The following is an 18,744-nucleotide window of genomic DNA, read 5'->3' on the forward strand; positions in this document are numbered from 1 at the left end:
ACTTGCACTGACCCAGCAGTGAGAATGTCACATGGAACGAAAGAAGGCAGATGAAAGAAACACAAGCTGTTATAATAAAGAAGACAAATGTTTACTTAACTAGGGATTAACATTTGCACTTGCAAGTATTTTGTCTGTTGCATTTGCATTTACAAGAAATATCTTGGTTTAAATGGATACTCCTACTACAAAGAGACTATTGAGAAAACAAGCAAAATATAATAATTTGAATAATTCATATGGTATGCATTATGCTTATCAGAAAGAATACATAACAGATATCCCATTTCTTATTTTGTTTGCCAGTAAATAAACTTTGGTTCAAATTTTCTATGTAAAACCTAGATTTTATACAATCACAGACAATAAGTATTATGACTGAACCTGTTCTTTTGGGAGTGTTTTGGCATATTGCCAAAAGAAGCAAAATCTGAAAAAGCCATCGTAAGAAAACAGAGAAATAAACCAATGTTGGAAACAGAGCAGGGTTATTGTCAGATCTGTGTCCCTGACATGAATTGGTATTGTTTACTAGTATAAGTTGTGTTTCTGTCCTAAGGATTTGATGTTTAAGGTTTGGGTTTACAAAAGCTGAGAGTCCAGCTTCTGCTTCTCTTTTCCCCCAGTTCCTTTCTGGCACAGTATCTGATTCCTGTGAATCTGATGGGAGCAGTGGCGGTGAGAACAGCCACTTCCCATTCCTCCCACAGCACGGGAGCTGCTGTTTGTGTGCTGGTGTCCTCAGTCAGCAGGGGAAGAAAGCAAAAACTAGGACTAATGTTATTGTTTCCCACTGTTCTGTGTTTATCTCATTAACCAGCAGCAGACTTGGCCTGGTTCATAAATACAGAACCTGATCCAAAGCCCACTGAAGTCCTGAGGACATGTGCCTCAGAACCATGAATATTAACTTATCCAAACAATTTTTATACAAGGATTTTAAAACATATAGAAAAGGGTTGAGAGAAAAGCAGTCTTTTGGTAGTTTGGGGCTGGGATTTTTGAACCAGAGTCTGATATAAAGGACACTGTGACAAGGGGTCTTTTATATTTTAGCATTCTTCAGACCAGACTCTTAAAACATTGTCACAGCAGCATCGCTATTACCATATTACATAATTGCTTCTTTGCACCCTGCACTCAGTTGTAAGGTATTCAAAACAAGCCAAAATTTATACCAAAATATTTGCCACATGTTTCAGATAAGATATCATAAACTTTGAACACAGCATAAGAGATTTAATGTCCAGCATTTCCTTTTAAACTCATTTATGTTTCTCCGTCCCTCTTCACTCTCACACCCCTGCACCCTCACATTTTATGTGACAGCACTGCTTTAGTACCTTCAATAAAATAGCCTTGGCCAGTGAGGCAAATACAAGCACCTTAGAGGTGTGACCAACTTTTGAGTGCAGCCTTTGTCCTTCACTGCTCTTTACAGATGACACAGAAGCCCGTGTTGGTGCTGCAGCTTGATTGACTCAAAGCTGGGAGTGAGTGAGGAAAACAGAAACATGGCATTTGTTATCTTTTTGATCCCCTGCTTTGTGATCAGCACCGACATCGCTTTCTCCTGCCAGAATGCTGACGATTTCGTGGGTGCCAGTGCTCCGGGGGACATCATTATTGGAGGTTTGTTTGCAGTTCATAGCGAAATGCTGCATCCAGAAGATCCCATCAAGCCAGTGATTCAGAATTGTGCTGGGTGAGTAATCACACATATGGCAAAGAAGAGAGTGCTGACATTGGGCATGTAGCTCTTCTATTAAGGTCAACAAGTTCTGGTTCTCTTGCTTTGCTTACTCTTAAAAAATTCTTTGGACATCAGATACATTTCATGTAAATTAATACAAAGTATGGCAAAGTTACAATTAAAAATAGTGTGGCTGACTGAGGAAGGGAATGAGCATTTTATCCTATTTCAATCTTCACAGATAATCAAATAGCCTTGGAGGTTTCTGCTATCATCTGATTACCATGGAAATGCTAATTTGCTATAGGTCTGAAGGACTCTGCTGAGCAGCTATTCATTATTTGTTATGAAGCTGAACCTACATGATTTGAACACAGGCTAACTATTCCATTTTACCTAAGCCTGTTACAGTGCGGATACTGCAACACGTGTATCAGACAAGGAGGCCCGTGGAAAAGAAATATATATGGACTGATTCTTGATAGATGTTTCAGAGAGATGTTTATTTCTCCAGCCACATGGCCGGGATCTGCTGAGGAACTGCCACAATCATAGGACCCGAGGGTCCTTGCCCACACAGGGGAACACAAAACAACCAATGGGGAACGAGGCTGACCAGGGGCTAGGAAAACCCTGTGCCTCCCCGCCAGGGCCCCTCTCCCAGGACCACATGGTGGGGGGGAAGGGACCCTGACCTTTCACCTGTTTATTTTTAACAAAAAGAGATTTAAAACTTAACATTGAAAACAATTGGATAAACATGAGATAACAAGGACAGTTTCAAAACAAAACAAGCCACCCTCCTGAGTCTTTAAATGTCCAAACAGATTTTCTGGAACATATTAAGGCTGACAGAAGGCAGACAGGACTCTCCGGACATGCTTTGTGGGGAAACTGAGGCAGGAGAGGGTTTCTTCCGTTTGTACCTGTTGCAACTCTAAACAACAATAGTTAATTTCTTCCCTCCCCCTCTTCATCCCCCACTCGGCATTGAAAAGGGATTTCTGGGGAAACAATTGGCAAAGGCATGGTTTTGTGAGGGAAACCATGGGTGAAAAAACAGATTGGGAATACACTGGGGGTAATAGGATATAGGATAAAAGGGAAAGGTGGGATTAGGAAAGGGAGACTGTAGGGGGCTTATAATGGAGATATTGTCTAACATGACTACGATTTTTAGCATATATACTGCCTTTTACAGAAACACCATCAGGCCCAGTGACCTCTGCTGCTTGTAACCCTTTTCTACCTTGCACAATTTTGAATTCCACCACCTTTCCATCTCCCAAGCTTGGGATGCATTTTTCAGGGTTATTCTTTTTAATTGCAGTTCTATGAATGAATATGTCTTCTTGGTTGTCATATCTTGTTATAAAACCATAAGTTTGTTTAACATTATACCATTTTACTATTCCTAAAACCTTAGCTATGGTGATTTTTTCCTTTTTCTGAGTGGCTGCTGTTTTCTGTCTCGTTGTGTTTTTGCTTTCTCTTTCACTTTCGCTTGCTCCCATGTTGGAGCTGCCAGGGTTGTCAGTGCTGCTGGGGCCGCCGGGGCTGCTGGTGCCTGTGTGCTCTTCCCGGGGTCACATTCGGGGCCATGCGGGCTGGGCTGGGCTGTGCTGCACCGCTCAGCTCCCTGAGTGCTGCCGCCTCTGCTCTCAGCTGTGCTGCCGCTGCCTGGCGCTGCACCCACGTCTCAGCCAGGCCCCTGAGCAGCGGCCCCCCGCGCCCTGCTCCAGCGCGCATTTCGGTTCGGCACGGCTCCGCTCCACTGCCACCGCCGCCAGCCGTGCACCGCCCCTCTCAGTCGGGCATTCACGGGGCTCGCTCCACCACGCGCTGCGTGGGGCCGGGCGGGCACCGCCGGGTCCCGCCGCGCCTCGCTCCGCCACCGACACTGCGGCTCGCATGGCTCCGCCCGCACGTGGGAACTGCCTCGCTGCTGCTCGCAGAGGGCTCGATGCGTGTGGCCTGGGTCACACAGTCCCTGAAGCAGTTTTAACTTCGCAAGGACACAGCTGACATTGTTCAACAGTCTTGGTAATTAAATAATATTCACGAAAATATTCTTCCATCGGCATATATTTTCACTCAGAAATTAACTGTGTCCAAACGGTCTTCCAAAAGCCGTTGGTAAGAATCAGATCCCAAGAAACGTAGAAAAAGTTCTTAAACAACCATGAAAGGAAATGTTTCAGTTCCTTTTGAGCTTGAATTAAGCTAAAATTTACAAATCGTTGTTCAAGAATCTTTTCAAGTTTAAGATAAATGTCCATATGCAGCTCTGAGAGCCAAGAGTCTTTCCTCGGTTCCTCCATAGTTTAGAGATGGAACAGCAAAACAAAAACAAGAAGAGAAATCCAGAGTTTACTCTCAAATCAGTTGCTGTCTTTAGGGATCAGGGATCATTCTGCCCGCAGTTCTCTACCATTTGTTACAGTGGGGAAACTGCAACTTAAGCCCATACTGAAGTCTGCCTCCCATCTCTCAGGCAGCTCAGCTATAGTCTATGATAGTACCATGCTAATGACACTGTAGTTCTTTTTCAAATTACTATTACACTTGGAATTATAATTGTGGCTTTATGTTATATGATAGCCTACATATAAACACCTCATCTTGCATGCATTCTGTGCAGCAGAATATTTATTCTGTTGGCTCCAAATCCTACTGTGCTTGAAACATCCATTTTTCTGGAATGCATAAAAAGGAAACCTGGTGAAGAATTTCATTTTGAGCACATAATAAACCTTTCCTAAGACCAGGAATTCCAAACATGCATTTTTAAAAATTGAAATACTTGTCCGAATCCACAAATTTTATTTGAATTTTACAACTTGATCCCACATCTGAATCTAATAATCAGCTAGGCATGCAGGTATCCATCTGGATTTATATCAAAATGTTAATTAAGTTGATAATTTTGTCTATCTCCCATTATTTTTCTATGGAGACATAAATTATCTTAGGTCCATCTGAAATTTAATTTAGTCCACAATATTTTTAATCTTTAGAGAAGCTTGCCTGAGAGGACAGTTGGTTATATTGCAGACATTTCATGCTAGCACAGTTCTGATTAATCATCTGTTATAACAATCACTGGAGATGAGGGGAAATAGCTGGGCTAACTTTATCAGGTCTGAAGAGTATTTTAGAAACACCAATGCAACCACTGGAGACCTGGATCTCTGAAATATTTTCTTCTATTCTGAAATACTTAGTACTTCCTTTTCTTTGCTTCATGCTTTTAGTGAAAGTAAATACATTTTTTTAAAAGATTTTGCTTCACCCTTGCTTCCAACAAAGTTTTTCTAAAAAATACCGCCTATGTTTCCTGACAGCTTTGAAATTCAAGTTTTTCTTCAGACGCTTGCAATGATACACGCTATTGAAACCATCAACAACTCAACACTGTTATCCGGAGTTACTCTGGGCTATGAAATCTATGACACATGTGCAGAAGTTACAAAGGCCATGGCATCTGCTCTGAGATTTCTGTCTAAATTCAATTCTTCTGAGGATGCTGTGGAGTTCAAGTGTAACTACTCAGACTACATCCCGAGAGTCAAGGCAGTCACTGGAGCCAGCTACTCGGAGGTGTCGATGGCAGTGTCAAGGCTGTTGGCTTTGCAATTAATCCCACAGGTAGGTCTGAGGGAATTATTTTATTTTGGACAGAGGTTCAGATTTACCATGCTTAGAATAAAGGTTCTGATCACAGGAATTGCAAAAGCCACCTATTTACTACGGGCAGGATTTGGTTTAGCCTAAGGACAGCAGGACAGGTGAGCTTCAGCTCCAAGTGGAGGGCTTGATTCACTTGCCCAAACAAAGGCAGTAAGGGATATTTTATATACCTGAGGCACATTTATCCAAGTGCTCTTTCAGAGTGATGCTGGGCTCTTGTCAGCCTGGCAGTGCCTTTTGTCAGTCCTGGTTACTCCAATGTACCTCAGATGACATTCAAGGACTTTATTCAGGCAGCGAAATTACAGCTGCTGTGTCCAGTCTGCCTGGTGGAGAATATGAAAATACTCAAGCTAAAAAAAAAAAAGAGACCAGGTCAGATCTGGCCAGAAATTCAGAAATTCTCTCCTGCCCAAGAGAAATTAAATGTTGGAGTCAGTTAAAACTCTGGAAAGGGAAGTGAGGAAGATTGCTCTAAACCAAAGATTTACTCCTAATAGTCTTCAAACAATTGTAGACGTGAAAGAATACAACAGTTTAGATCCACATTGGTCCTTCCCAAAACATCCTTCTCTATTTCTGACCTCTCTAGGACTAGTACAGTCCCACACTTGTGCTTAGGCCCTTGCTTACGTTCCTACTTTCACCTTTGTAAAAGAGTTGGGGTCAAGGCAAGGACTAACAAGGAACAAGCAGATCCACTTCCACACACCATCTTGTCTTGCACTTTGGTTTTGACAATAGGCATAAATTAACCAAATACATGGAAAAGACATAAAATTTGAACTAAATATAACTGCTAACTGAATCTTCTCCTCTGCAATGGTAGGAAGTAATTCCGACCTCCAACGCCACCCCAGGAGCTGTAGTAAGTATGAAAACTAAAATGCCACACTTGAACATAATCAAAAGGCAAGTGACTAAAAAAATCTGCATTAGGTAATAGATGGAAAATGGGACGCAATAGATTTTTCTTACCAATAGCATCTGCAATGTTCTGACACAGTAAGATTTTGGTATCCCCTCCAGACAGGTGACTCTCATTTCAGAAAACTTAAATTTATTTTTTAAGAAATGTCAACGATATAGGGGAAAAAAGTTCCAAAAAAAAAAAAAAAAAAAAAAAAAGGATTAAAACTGGAGAGATTTAAATATCAAAGTTCTACTATTTTTTTTAGCTACATTCACAAGAAAAATATAATAAATCTTTTGTATGAAAGAATTATATCATTCTGTATTATTGTTTACTGTTCGTTTTTCTGTGAGGTTCTCCCAACAGATTTAATGATCCTTTTGAAATATAATAATTAAGTCTTGGAAAGAAAATATATATATATATATATGGATGAACCATACTAACACACTCAGTGATAGGAAAATAGTGCAAAATGTAAGAGCACTAGCAATTTGAATAGAGACTCAAAAAATAGCCAATGTTTTAAATATTGCTTTGAAAAGCATGCTGATGGTATTTGCACAGACTAAACCAAAATCTTTATACCATCATTACTGTCATATCCATTTTGAAAAGTTTTGTTCTCCACCTTCACTGAATTATGCAGAAGAGAGTGAAAGAAAAGGTGTGACTGGTACTGGGCAAGAGTCTGCATCCCAAGAGCAGGGAGAAAGAACCTGCCCCCTTTGGCTGCAGCTTGTTGATGCTCACTTGCAGGAGGAGGGAGCCCAGGTCAGATGGGAAGAAAGAACAATCATGGCAGTTTTGGATCTCTTGGCATCCTTTGGAGGACACCACATCTGTAACTGAATTGTTCACTCTTCCTAGGTCAGTCCTGCATCATCAGCTGAAATCCTCAGTGACAAAATCAGGTTTCCTTCTTTCTTCAGGACTATCCCTAGTGATTTTCATCAGACAAGAGCAATGACCCGCTTGATCTATGAATCTGGGTGGAACTGGATTGGAGTAATAGCCACTGATGATGACAATGGCCGGTTTGCTCTGGAGAGCTTTGGGGTCCAGGCCATGGCAAACAACGTTTGCATAGCTTTTAAAGAGATGCTGCCAGCCTACCTCTCTGACAGCACCTTTCACACCAAAGTTGATCATGCAATTGAGAAGATTGTCAAGGAAACAAGAGTAAATGTTATTGTTGTCTTTATGAGACAGTTCCATGTGCTTAAACTATTCAAAAAGGCAATTGAAAGGAATGTTAAAAAAGTCTGGATTGCAAGTGATAACTGGTCAGCTGCTTTCAAGATCAGTACTATTCCCAATATCAGACAGCTGGGAACCGTTGTGGGATTTGGATTTAAAAGTGGAGACATCTCCTCATTCCAAGAGTTTCTGAGAAACCTTCATGAAAAGCCCACTGAAAACAACAAGTTTTTACATGAATATATTATGCTTTTGTCAGTTTGTGCATACCTGGAATATCATGATTTTCAAACGTGCATTGCAAACCAGTCCCAGGATGATCTACTGGAAAATGCTGGCAGTAAACCTCAGATCTGGAGAGATGATTTTTTGAATGCTAACATTGAACAGGGATTTATCCATAGTACTATACTTGCAGTATATGCTATAGCCCATGCCATTAAAGGGCGATGCAAAGACAGAGACTGCAAGGATCCCTCTGCCTTCACTCCCTGGGAGGTAGGATGCTAATTCCTTCAGGTCTCATTCTCTCTGCCTAACTTTCATCTCATTTTAGCTCCCATATTCCTGGAGATAAAAGCTTGGTCCTTTTAATAAATGACTTTTTACCAGCTATTTGACTACTAGTGGTTGGTCGCATTGCTGTAAACCACTGTGATACACATAATGAGTGCTCTTGAGAGATGGGGATACTGCAGGATAGGAGCATTCATCAAAGTTTCAGTTTTCCTCTCTCTCTTTTTCTGACCATTGTATCTGTTTTGTCTTAATTCAAGTATTTTCCTCTATAATGAGTCTCTACTTGAAAATGAAAATGCAATACATTGTTCCTCTGTCTGATCTTGATTTATATGTAAAGACATAATCTTTTAGATGGGTGAGGTACTCGTTATCACACTCTACTGGGTGGGAAGAGACGACGAAAAATCAGACAAGTAAACCTGACCTGACCTTTTACCCAAGAACCTGCTCAGGACTATTCACTTTTACACACTTTTACTCAGAGGACTAAACAAATGTTCATTTAAAAGTCAAACAACCTCTGAAGCACTCTGATTTGCACTGACCTCTTATCGTAGGTCAGGGCAGGTCAAACCAAGATATAGGATTTGAAAAAAAACCAACCAACCAATAACCCAGTCACAATCAGACTCTTACATGAATTAGTAAACACTAATGGGACAAATTCAGGACTGCTTTATAGGAATGCAGCTTTGTGGAGCTACATTTACATCATTACTGAACTAAATCCCATACCATCCAAATTAAAACTCCTTTTAAGTTCTTACGCACTCATGAAGAGAACTGAAAGAGATAATTAATTTCCCTGTGATGTTTTCATAACATGTTTCTTCTACATGAAAATTCAACCCTCTAGGAAGTGAGATATATATGTACAGAAAAACCTCAAGATCCAAATAATCTGTATCACACATGTCCGTATACAGGGAAACAATAGAGTGATTGGTGTTACAGACTTTGCAAAAATAATAAACAGTTACACCAAAATGTTGCTAAATATTGGCCCCTTCTGTCTGAAGCTCAAGATGTATTCAAAAAGCTCTGGTGTTCTCATATTGTTAGAAGAATTGGAAAAGTGGAGAAGAGAAAAATTAAATGAATAGTCTGAGTATGTACAATTAAAAAATCCTGTTCAGTTCCACACAACGATGCAGCGTCCAAATCAAATTGGTTAGAAACACACTGGTTCTTCGTAAGTTATATAAACACTGAAAAAATTACATTATCTATGAAAAAATGGCATATTATATACACCAGATGTGTTACATGAATTTGACAAAGCCTATTGAGGTAGTATACCTGTCAGCACATTTGTTAAATGCTGTGAATATCACAAATGGACTCATGTAACAGCATGCTTTTCAAATGCAGTTGAACTCAGCCTTTCACCAAACATCGACTTTTTTTCTTGTCGGTTAACTACTGTTGCTAAAAATCACTAGGCCTACAAAATAATAAAGCTTTTTCTTCAATTAAGAACCATGGTAGTTAATGGGAGTCCTCCTATGATCTCCCCATGAACTGGGAGTGGGTGATACGTGCCTTAACCCATCCTTTTCTAGATTCACACAGATCTTTTTGATCTGTCTGTTTGGAATGAGGGAAGCAGAAATTTTTCCCCTGTTGAACAGAAGGAATTGCAATATGAAGCTGGACAGTTGCCTTACCAAAGCATCCTTGGTTTGGTATTTCCTGTGACCTGTCGAATACGGCCTTCCTGTTCATTGCCATTGTGCCATTGATCTCCCCATCTGAACAAATTGGCGTATGTTGTTCATTGATTATTAAAAGTTCTGAGTCTCACCTTGCCATACACAATTTCAGTCAGAGTCACAGTTGGGAACAGTGCTAGATACTCCCAGATGTGCTGGGGGAATTCACTCTGGAAGCAAATGTTGCCCAGATTGACTCTGCTGACAGTAAAGTAACAACAGGAGCACCACTCAACCCTGTTCTTTACAAGAAGGGGTGTGCCAAAAGACTCTTAGTTTTTGCAAGCAAAAATATCTTCTCTCCAAACATCATACCAAAATTTTCAAGGCTGGAAAAAAATACTATGAATATGATTTTATGAAATTATAATTTTTTTAATAATAGATTTTTAAGGCCAACAGAATTGTCTGTACAATGTAATTCTGTAAAAAAAATGAATTTGAATTTTAATATTTCCCTTAGTCCTAAAAACATTTCTTTTAAATTCGGTATTATCATACATATGTTAAACTACTCAGTTCGTCACTATGTTATCATTCCTTACGTTTATGTGCAGCTCCTAGAAGAACTTAAAAAAGTTGTAGTCATTGATGATGATAAGGAAGTAAAGTTTGACCCCAATGGAGATATGAGCACCAGTTATGATGTCCTTCTTTGGAAAGAAATTGATGGCCACGTGGAAATCACCACTATGGCAGAATATGATGCAGAGAAAGGTGGCTTTATCTTTGAGGATGAAGAGAAAAAAAAAGATTTTCTGGCTTTAAAGGTAACTTTTAATTTGTTGACATAGCATGTGAAATTCATTCCATATGATTTCTCCTTCCTGCAGGACTTGTGACTGAAGCATGTGTCAGCTAGAAATCTCTTGTGTGGTTTCATGTTCTCCTCTAAGAGCAAAACTCCTGTCTGAGTTTATTCAACCCCTTTTATGCACCCCAAGATGCATGTTAGCCTGTGAGCAGGCTCAGTGATTTAAAATTTATTTATTTAGCCAGAATGCCCCTAGAAGGTTATGTCTGTCCTAAGGATGCTATTCCAGAATCTTACAAAGGGATTTTAAAATAAAAAATTATATTGTATAAAAAGCCCTGACTTATATACCACCTCTTTTTTTTTTTTTTTACATGAAGATTCATGTGTGTTGACTTTATTGTTTGAAAAAAAAAAGAAAGTTTTGTTGTTTATTTGCTCCTGTTAAAGCTGGGGTCAGCAACATGAGTAGATAGTGCGACCTGGAGCCCCAGCACAGGTGTAGACAGGACTAGTGGGTGGCCCTGGCCAGTTCCAGCTGGACAATCTGTCCTCTGTGCATGGGTGAAGGTCTGAGTTCATGGTGCAGCTCTGTGCTGCAAGGCATTCCCCACTAATGGGACAGGGAGAGGCTGCTTACTAGGTGGACATGAGGTGCACAGAATTCTAGTCTCCGCCTGTGAACTCAACTGAAGACAGAAGGAAATCTCAAACCTTGTCCCTCTATGGCACAAAGAAATGTCTCCACCTCCTTGTTAGCACCATCTTGGAAAAAGAGGAGATTGCAGTGTGCTTCAGGACAGATCGTTTGACAAAAAATTGTCTTTGGAAGGAGGACCTGAGGTGAGACCTCAAGAGAAGGCCCCGATCACACAGACAGGAGTGGAGCTTCATGACTCAGGGATAAGCTGGCAAGGGTCAGGAATGTCAGAGCTGCAGTACAGAGCACCCTCCAAAGTGTCTCCCTCAGGCCAAGGCATCCTTCCTGGGCTCAGAGTGGCTGAGCAGGGTTTCAGGATCTCTTTTGTGAAGCAGTTCTCTCAAATTCCCCATCACATGCTTCTGTGTGTTCTTTGAAAATTATCCTCTGCAGTCTAAATACAGGTTCAAAGCTGAATGAAAGACTGTGATCTAGATTTTAAAGGCACCTACAAATCCAGTGACTGGCACTCAGGTCCCAAAAATAAAATTATGAGGTAAATAATGCCCCATTCTAATACTCCTTGACTGTGTGGAGGAAATACAAGAAATATGGACCTTAGAATGTCTCTTTTTCAACATCATTTTCAGATTTCCTTAAAATATGTATGATATAAAAAAAAAAATACAAATTGCAAAAATTCTGGAGGTTTATATTAATGTTCCTTTGTAATTAGCTGTGCCTGAGATGATAATCCTTTTTTTTTTTTCTCCCTCTGCACACTGCAGAAGGTTCAGTCAACATGCTCCCAGCACTGCAGGCCAGGCCAGGTGAAAAAGGTTACAGAAAGTCCACACACATGCTGCTATGAGTGTATTTACTGCCCAGAAAACCATTACAGCAACCAAACAGGTAAAGAATTGTGATCCAAATAGAGGTTTATTTATACATCAATGCAATTGTTTTGCTTGGATATAATTTGCCTTGACAACCTTGGGTTAAATTTTGGAATAATTTAAATATTTAAATATGCTCAGTTTCCCATAAAACTTGGTATAAATGCTTCTTAAAAGGCCAAGTTTAAAGCAATTAGACTGTCCAGCCAACCAGCATTACCCTTTGCCAGGATGGAAATTCTGGCTGATTTATCACTGAGATTGATTCTCATTTAATAGAGCCTTTCCTCCCTGTCTTTCCATAGTATACCCAGTCCAGTAAGGAGCAATTTCTTGACTTTGAGGGTGGTGAGGCACTGGGACAGGTTGCCCAGAGGAGTTGTTGTGGATGCCCTGTTCTTAGAAGTGTTCAAGGCCAGGTTGGATGGAGCTTTGAGCAACCTGGTGTAGAGGAACGTGTCTCTGCCCCTGGCAGGCGAGTTGGAACTAGATGATCTTTGAAAGCCCCTCCCAACCCAAACCATTATACAAGCCTATGAACCTATGAAGTTCAAGGGTTATGTATTTTGCTTAGCAGCACGTTTTGTGTCTTACCACAGAGTACTGTGTATTTTGATATAACTGTACAGTAATATATTCTAGTATCAAATCTGATGTATACTTTACCGCTGGTTCATTTATATATATTCATATATATATATTCATTCATATATATTCAATATATATTCATTTTATATTTAAGCAAAAATTTTTAAGGGGAAAATTATACATGGAGGAGAGAGATGGAATTGAGAAAATTAAGGTAGCATGTACTTTTAATATCCTAAGAGCAGAAAGAAAGTAAATTTTATCTTCTCAATCAATTAATTGTGATATTTCTCCATATCAGAGGATAAGAATTGCAAAGCAAAAGTACCTTTCAAATCATAATCTAAAGCAATGTCTGTTCTTGCTATTGTATTTTAAAAGCTATCTGTAAAGAGAATGTTAGGATGTTTTCTTCTTAAAATAGACAAAAGAAAGAAAAGTAGTTCAAATTTTTGAAAGAGAATTGTTTAGTCTCGAGTCATTGTGCAGGTTTCAATTAAAGTTTGTCTGTCCAGAGCTCCAGCCAGCTCACCTTTCACTGGTCAGTGATGAGCAAGACAGTTTTAGAACCCTGGTCATTTTGCCTCCTTGCCCCTGGCTGCAGGCAAGGCTCGCTCCCAGCTGGCAGGGAGCTCCAGGCACTTGTCCTTTGCTCGTTGTGCCACTGCCACCGCAGCCACCGCAGCCCTGCAGCTCCTCCGCCTGGACAGCGACAGCAGGAGTCAGAAGCAGTCAGACCCGTCTTTTCTCTTTAGCATCCCTTCCCACATTGCTCCTGTATCTCAAATCCCTACAATCCACTTTGCAGTTTCTTAACTTTGGGTTTCTAAGATATCTTCCCTTTTTTTTCTGCTTCCAGATATGGATTACTGCTACCGATGTAACAACAAAACCTACTGGGCTCCCGTCAACAGCACCACATGCTACAGAAAGACAATCTATTTCCTTGCCTGGACTGATTGGTTTGCCATCTTCCTCCTCCTCCTCTCTGCTTTTGGGGTTGTGGTGGTTTTGTCAATTTGTATAATATTTACCAAAAACTTAGACACACCAGTTGTAAAGGCATCTGGTGGTCTGATTGTCTGCTATATTATTCTCTTCAGCCACTTCTTAATTTTTTTAAGCACTGTCTTCTTCATAGATGTACCTACAGATTTCAAATGTAAAACTAGGCAAGCACTCTTTGGCATAAGTTTTACGCTCTGCATTTCATGTATTTTAATAAAGTCACTAAAAATTTTACTAGCTTTCAGCTTTGATCCCAAGCTTCAAAATTTCCTGAAATGCATGTATAAACCTATTCCCGCTGTGGTCACCTGCACTGGAATTCAAGTTATCATTTGCACCTTCTGGCTAATATTTAGGACACCTTTTGTAAATCAAAATTTCTCAATCCCCAAAGCGATAATTCTGGAATGCAATGAAGGGTCTATTGTAGCTTTTGGGATTATGCTGGGCTACATTGCTGCCTTAGCCTTTATATGCTTCATATTTGCTTTTAAAGGTAGGAAGTTGCCAGAGAATTACAATGAAGCTAAATTCATCACTTTTGGCATGCTAATTTACTTTATAGCATGGATTGTATTTATCCCTGTCTACGCAACTACATTTGGCAAATACTTGCCAGCAGTGGAAATCATTGTTGTATTAATATCTAATTATGGAATCCTCTGCTGCACTTTTCTTCCAAAATGCTATATCATCATTTACAAGCAAGAAACAAACACAAAATCTGCATTTCTCAAAATGGTTTACACTTACTCTTCTAAGAGTGCAGGCAGTGTTGCTGTTAGTCAAGCTTCTTTAGATTCAAAATCATCCAGCCTCCGAGCTACTGTCACAGACTCATGTAAAACTGAGAATGACTCTGTGAATGGAAACTGCCATTTCCAAGTGCCTGGGCAGCCACTAATAAAAGGCAAAGTTCTTCCTAAAAATGCTGCAAGGACTGTGATCAGGAAAAGAGTCTCCAGTATATGACTGGCCAGCGTTAAAGTACTGGAAGTTAAAAAGCCATTTTAGGGAGCCATTTCTTTTTCAGATCTCTTTCCTTCTGGTATCCTCAAGGAGGGCAGGCCATGTGAAACACCTTTTCCTGTACTTAGTTATCCATTACCAGATCTGAAAGGCTTTCCTGACTCAGAGAGTCCATCCCTTGCTCCTGCAAGCTCCCTGATGTGCAGTCCCTTTCAACAGCTCCCTTCCTTCCCCATCCGCCCCACACAGGCTTGTGGGAACCTATTCTGCAACCTCCCTTCCTCAAGTGAGGCAGAAGCAACACAGAATTATTTCTCACAGTCATGTAAGTGGGACCACATGAGTTTACCCACTTCTTTTGCCTCTTTGATGCCCAGTTATTTACGGAGCTCTTCTTCTCATCTGGCCTCATTTTATGGATCAAAGAGAACCTTGTCCCAGCCTTTGTTTGCTAAGATAAACAAGTCCAGTCCTTTAGTCTCCACTTTTAAGATAGGCTTTCCATTTTCCTGAACTTCCAAAAGTAACTCTTTTCATTTGGTATCAGCGAGTCTCTTTTTTTCCTCCCCCAAATTGCACACCTTATTCCAGATGAGTGCTGTAGTAACATTTAAGGTTCCTTGTGTTTATCAGCATGGTAATGAACTAGAGACAGATCTATAAAAAACTTAGAGAATTATTCTGGAGCTCTGTAGCTATACATATGTTCATCTGCCTCTTTTCCCCATACTCAGAAGAAACACACTGATTCCACTCATGCACCTTTTCTGATGCAAGAGGAGAGTGAGCCCCAGGTGTCCTCTTATTTGAGAGTGTAAAGTCAATGTGTAATGTCAGAATCACTAACTGATTCCTCTCATTAGCATAAATGATGTAATGACCAGTATCAGCACGACTGCATCCTAGAAAATTCAAGGGGTTTGATATATGCTTAAAAATTCTGTTTTTCAATAAGAATATGACAATGCATCATTACAGTATACAGAAATAGCACAAGGATGACCTGGCATGATCTGCACTGAATGACTCTGCTCTGTAGAGAGTGTGTGCTCCATGAGCACAGTTGCGCTGTGCCTTCTGTATGAGAGGCAAAGGGCACATTCAGAGAAGGAGGAATGGTAGTGGTACTACAGAGCTTTCTCAGACAGACCTCAGGCAGCAGAGCTACATTGTCAATACAGGAACAGGAAAATACTTTTCCATATTCCTAAAGCCCAGAACATAGAAACTTTGCTATTTTAAGTTCTGCGCCATATTACTGTAAAAGAATACTAAAATCCTGGATATTGTGTATCTATGAAGATATTTTAAAGTCATTTGGAAGGCAAGAGTGCAATTCACATACAGATTTGTGTAATTACATATGTTCTGATGCTAATTGGAGGAATGAAGGGTTATGTGTATATGTTTATATGTTGAATGCTGTTTATATGTTGAATGGTGTTTATACGTCCATTGTTGCAAATACTTTTTTGCATATGAGGTTATGTATTATAAGGGTAAAATGCCTGCAATTTGACTGCCAGTGCAGCAAGAAGTCTTCCCCTAAAAGAGAGAAGCAAAACTTACATTGCATGACTGTCAGCAATCAGCTGGTTAGAAAAGTTAATTTGACTGGAATGTTGTACCCGTATTTGTTGTTTTCAAAAGTGTTGAGTGTAGCACACCTTGAAGCTACACAGAAGGGAATGATTAAAGCCATATTGTTATTTAAAATTGAGTTTGCTTACTTAATTTCCTTACCTCTCCCCATGAGCTTCTGTTAGACCTTGAACAACAGCGATACATGCACCTGTAAAGTGTTTCTACTGTAGAGCTCAGCCTGCTTCTTAGAAACATCCTTTAGACTGAAAGCTGTGTGTGCTAGGGGATTTATCCTGCAGGACACTGAGGAGAGTGTCTTGATGAACAGGGCCTGGTGACAGCAGTGAAGGTCTCTACCAAGGTATCTCTGAGGAAAGACATCACATATGGCAGAATTTCAAAGGAGTCCTACATGCTACATCTAATTCTCCAGCTACTCAGGTCTTCTGTGCAAAGCACAGTCAACAGTGGCGCAGAGAGGATGTAACAGGTTTGTGAGCCTGACTTGGCAGCAAAAAAGAGACATTATACCAAGATGCATTACATGTTTTTCAATGCCTTGTCTGCAAGAAGCAAGTGATCATATGTGAGTAGAACACAAAGGGATTGTGCTACCCTATACAAAGGATATGAAAAACCTTAAAATAGGAGTTCATTATGCTAAAGGAGTATTTGTGCACATTCCCCTGCCCAGTGCAGTAAGTATTCCAGCAATGTAACTACTCCTCTTACTAGACACGGGGACATTAAATGAGCCTGAAACAGATTTTCATCCCCAGAGCACAGAAAAGGAATCACCTTCCAGAGCCATTGCAAAGTCTTTTCCTGGTTCTCCTAGAGCCATGGCCCATAGGTCAGGCTATGTGAGGCCAAAGGGACCAGCTCTTTTTTTTTGGCTCAGAGCACACTCTGCTTGCTTACTTTGGAAAGATCCTGAAACCACTTCCCAAAACACTAACATCCCACAGGCATGTTTTCCATCTCTGAGAGCAGTAGAGAGAACAAATGTCTCAAAATACAGCGCTGTTCACAGAGAAATCAAACGTGAAAATGCTGTTTGTTGAGGTCAGCAGGAGGCTGCTCTGGATGTAAACATTATTATCCTTGTCAGGGCTTATGTCATTCATTACTATTAATGCTAAATGATGCATTCTGAAGATACTATCCTACAATGTACAGTATCTTCAGAGACAATGAAGACTATGAAGGCCACCAAGTGTTTGAAGTCCTCCAGGGCATAATTCCCTCAAGATTTCAGTAGCTCTGGCTGTGTAGATGCCTTCCAGCTGCCCACAGTCTTTAGAGCAGTTCTTTGGCAAGTGCTGGAAACTACGTGAGCTCCAAGCTACCTCCCAGCAGCTCTGCTGATGACCATTGGAACTACAGCGACTCTGAATGTGTGGGTGACCATCATGAGTGGCAACTAACAGCAGTGTCTGGGATGCTGCTCATAATGTATGACGCTGAGCCCAGCCCAGATGTGCTGATTCTGTCTTCAGGGACAAGGAGCCCTGCTTGACATGATGCCACTGTCTTGGAGCAAAGGGAAAGTATCATCCCCTAGGTCATTTCTGTTGATATGTCTTCATCTCCTCGACAACATTCTGAAAGAGGGCACAGGTGCTTAAGGAGAGTGTGTGTGTGTGTGTGTGTGTGTGTGTGCAAAGAGATGCATCTCTTCGCTTTTGTTATATGCTCTGCTCCTGAAAAAGATAGCCAGTGGTTTTGGCTACAAACAGTTCCAAACTCCTCTTTAGTGCTGTCACACTGAGCACAGGACTTAAGCTGTTGCCAGACAGTGATCCATCCCTGGGGAGCAGGACTTCCTCTGTTCATCTGCAGCCATTCTGGCTTTGGCTGATGCATGTAAAATCTTCCACTACTTGGTGCATCAGACACAGTTCTGTTGAGACAGTCTTACAATGTCACGAACATCATGCTGACACAGGCTGTTACTTAGTAAATGTCTACTCTGTGCAGACTTCTCTGAATATTTTTTTAGGGGATTTTTTTGTTTAGTTTTGTTTTTTAATAAAGTCTTACTCTATGCAGGATGTGAAAGGGAAAAAAAAAAGTTGTTCAGTTGAAGTAGATGGAGAAGTGTACCATGAGAATCAATATGTTTGAGCCTTCTGAAAGCAGTAAAATGATAGAAACACAAATGTGGGCAGGTCTGTGTCACAGAACTTATACTCTACATAGAACCATAGAATGGTTTGGGTTGGAAGGGACCTTAAAGATCATCTAATTGCCATGGGCCGAAACACCTTCCACTAGACCAGGTTGCTCAAAGCCCCATTCAACCTTCTGGGGATCAGCCATCCACAGCTTCTCTGAGCAATCTGTGCCAGTGTCTCACCAACCTCACAGGAAAGAATTTCTTCCTAATCTAAAGCCACCCTGATTCAGTTAAAAGCCATTACTCCTAGTAATAGGGGTATAGGAATCACTACATGCCCTTGTAAAAAGCCTTTCTCCATCTTTCTTGTGGGCCCCCTTTAGGCACTGGAAGGTGCTGTAAGGTCTCCCTGGAACCTTCTCTCCTTCAGGCTGAACAACCCCAGCTCTCTGTTCG

The 18,744-nt window shown here is 40.6% G+C and overlaps 1 protein-coding gene across 1 annotated transcript; it reads left to right on the forward strand.

Annotated features, from left to right (window-relative positions):
* The first annotated feature begins 1,514 nt into the window (after positions 1 to 1,514).
* On the forward strand, positions 1,515 to 14,588 carry GPRC6A (G protein-coupled receptor class C group 6 member A). Its single transcript, XM_039569906.1, has 6 exons — positions 1,515 to 1,705; positions 5,038 to 5,341; positions 7,167 to 7,994; positions 10,288 to 10,500; positions 11,913 to 12,036; positions 13,468 to 14,588. Exons 1-6 carry the CDS (start codon positions 1,515 to 1,517, stop codon positions 14,586 to 14,588), a joined length of 2,781 nt encoding a protein of 926 aa, XP_039425840.1.
* The last annotated feature ends 4,156 nt before the right edge of the window (positions 14,589 to 18,744 follow it).

Source organism: Corvus cornix, chromosome 3, assembly GCF_000738735.6.
Source record: "Corvus cornix cornix isolate S_Up_H32 chromosome 3, ASM73873v5, whole genome shotgun sequence".
NCBI classification, from domain to species: Eukaryota; Metazoa; Chordata; class Aves; order Passeriformes; family Corvidae; genus Corvus; species Corvus cornix.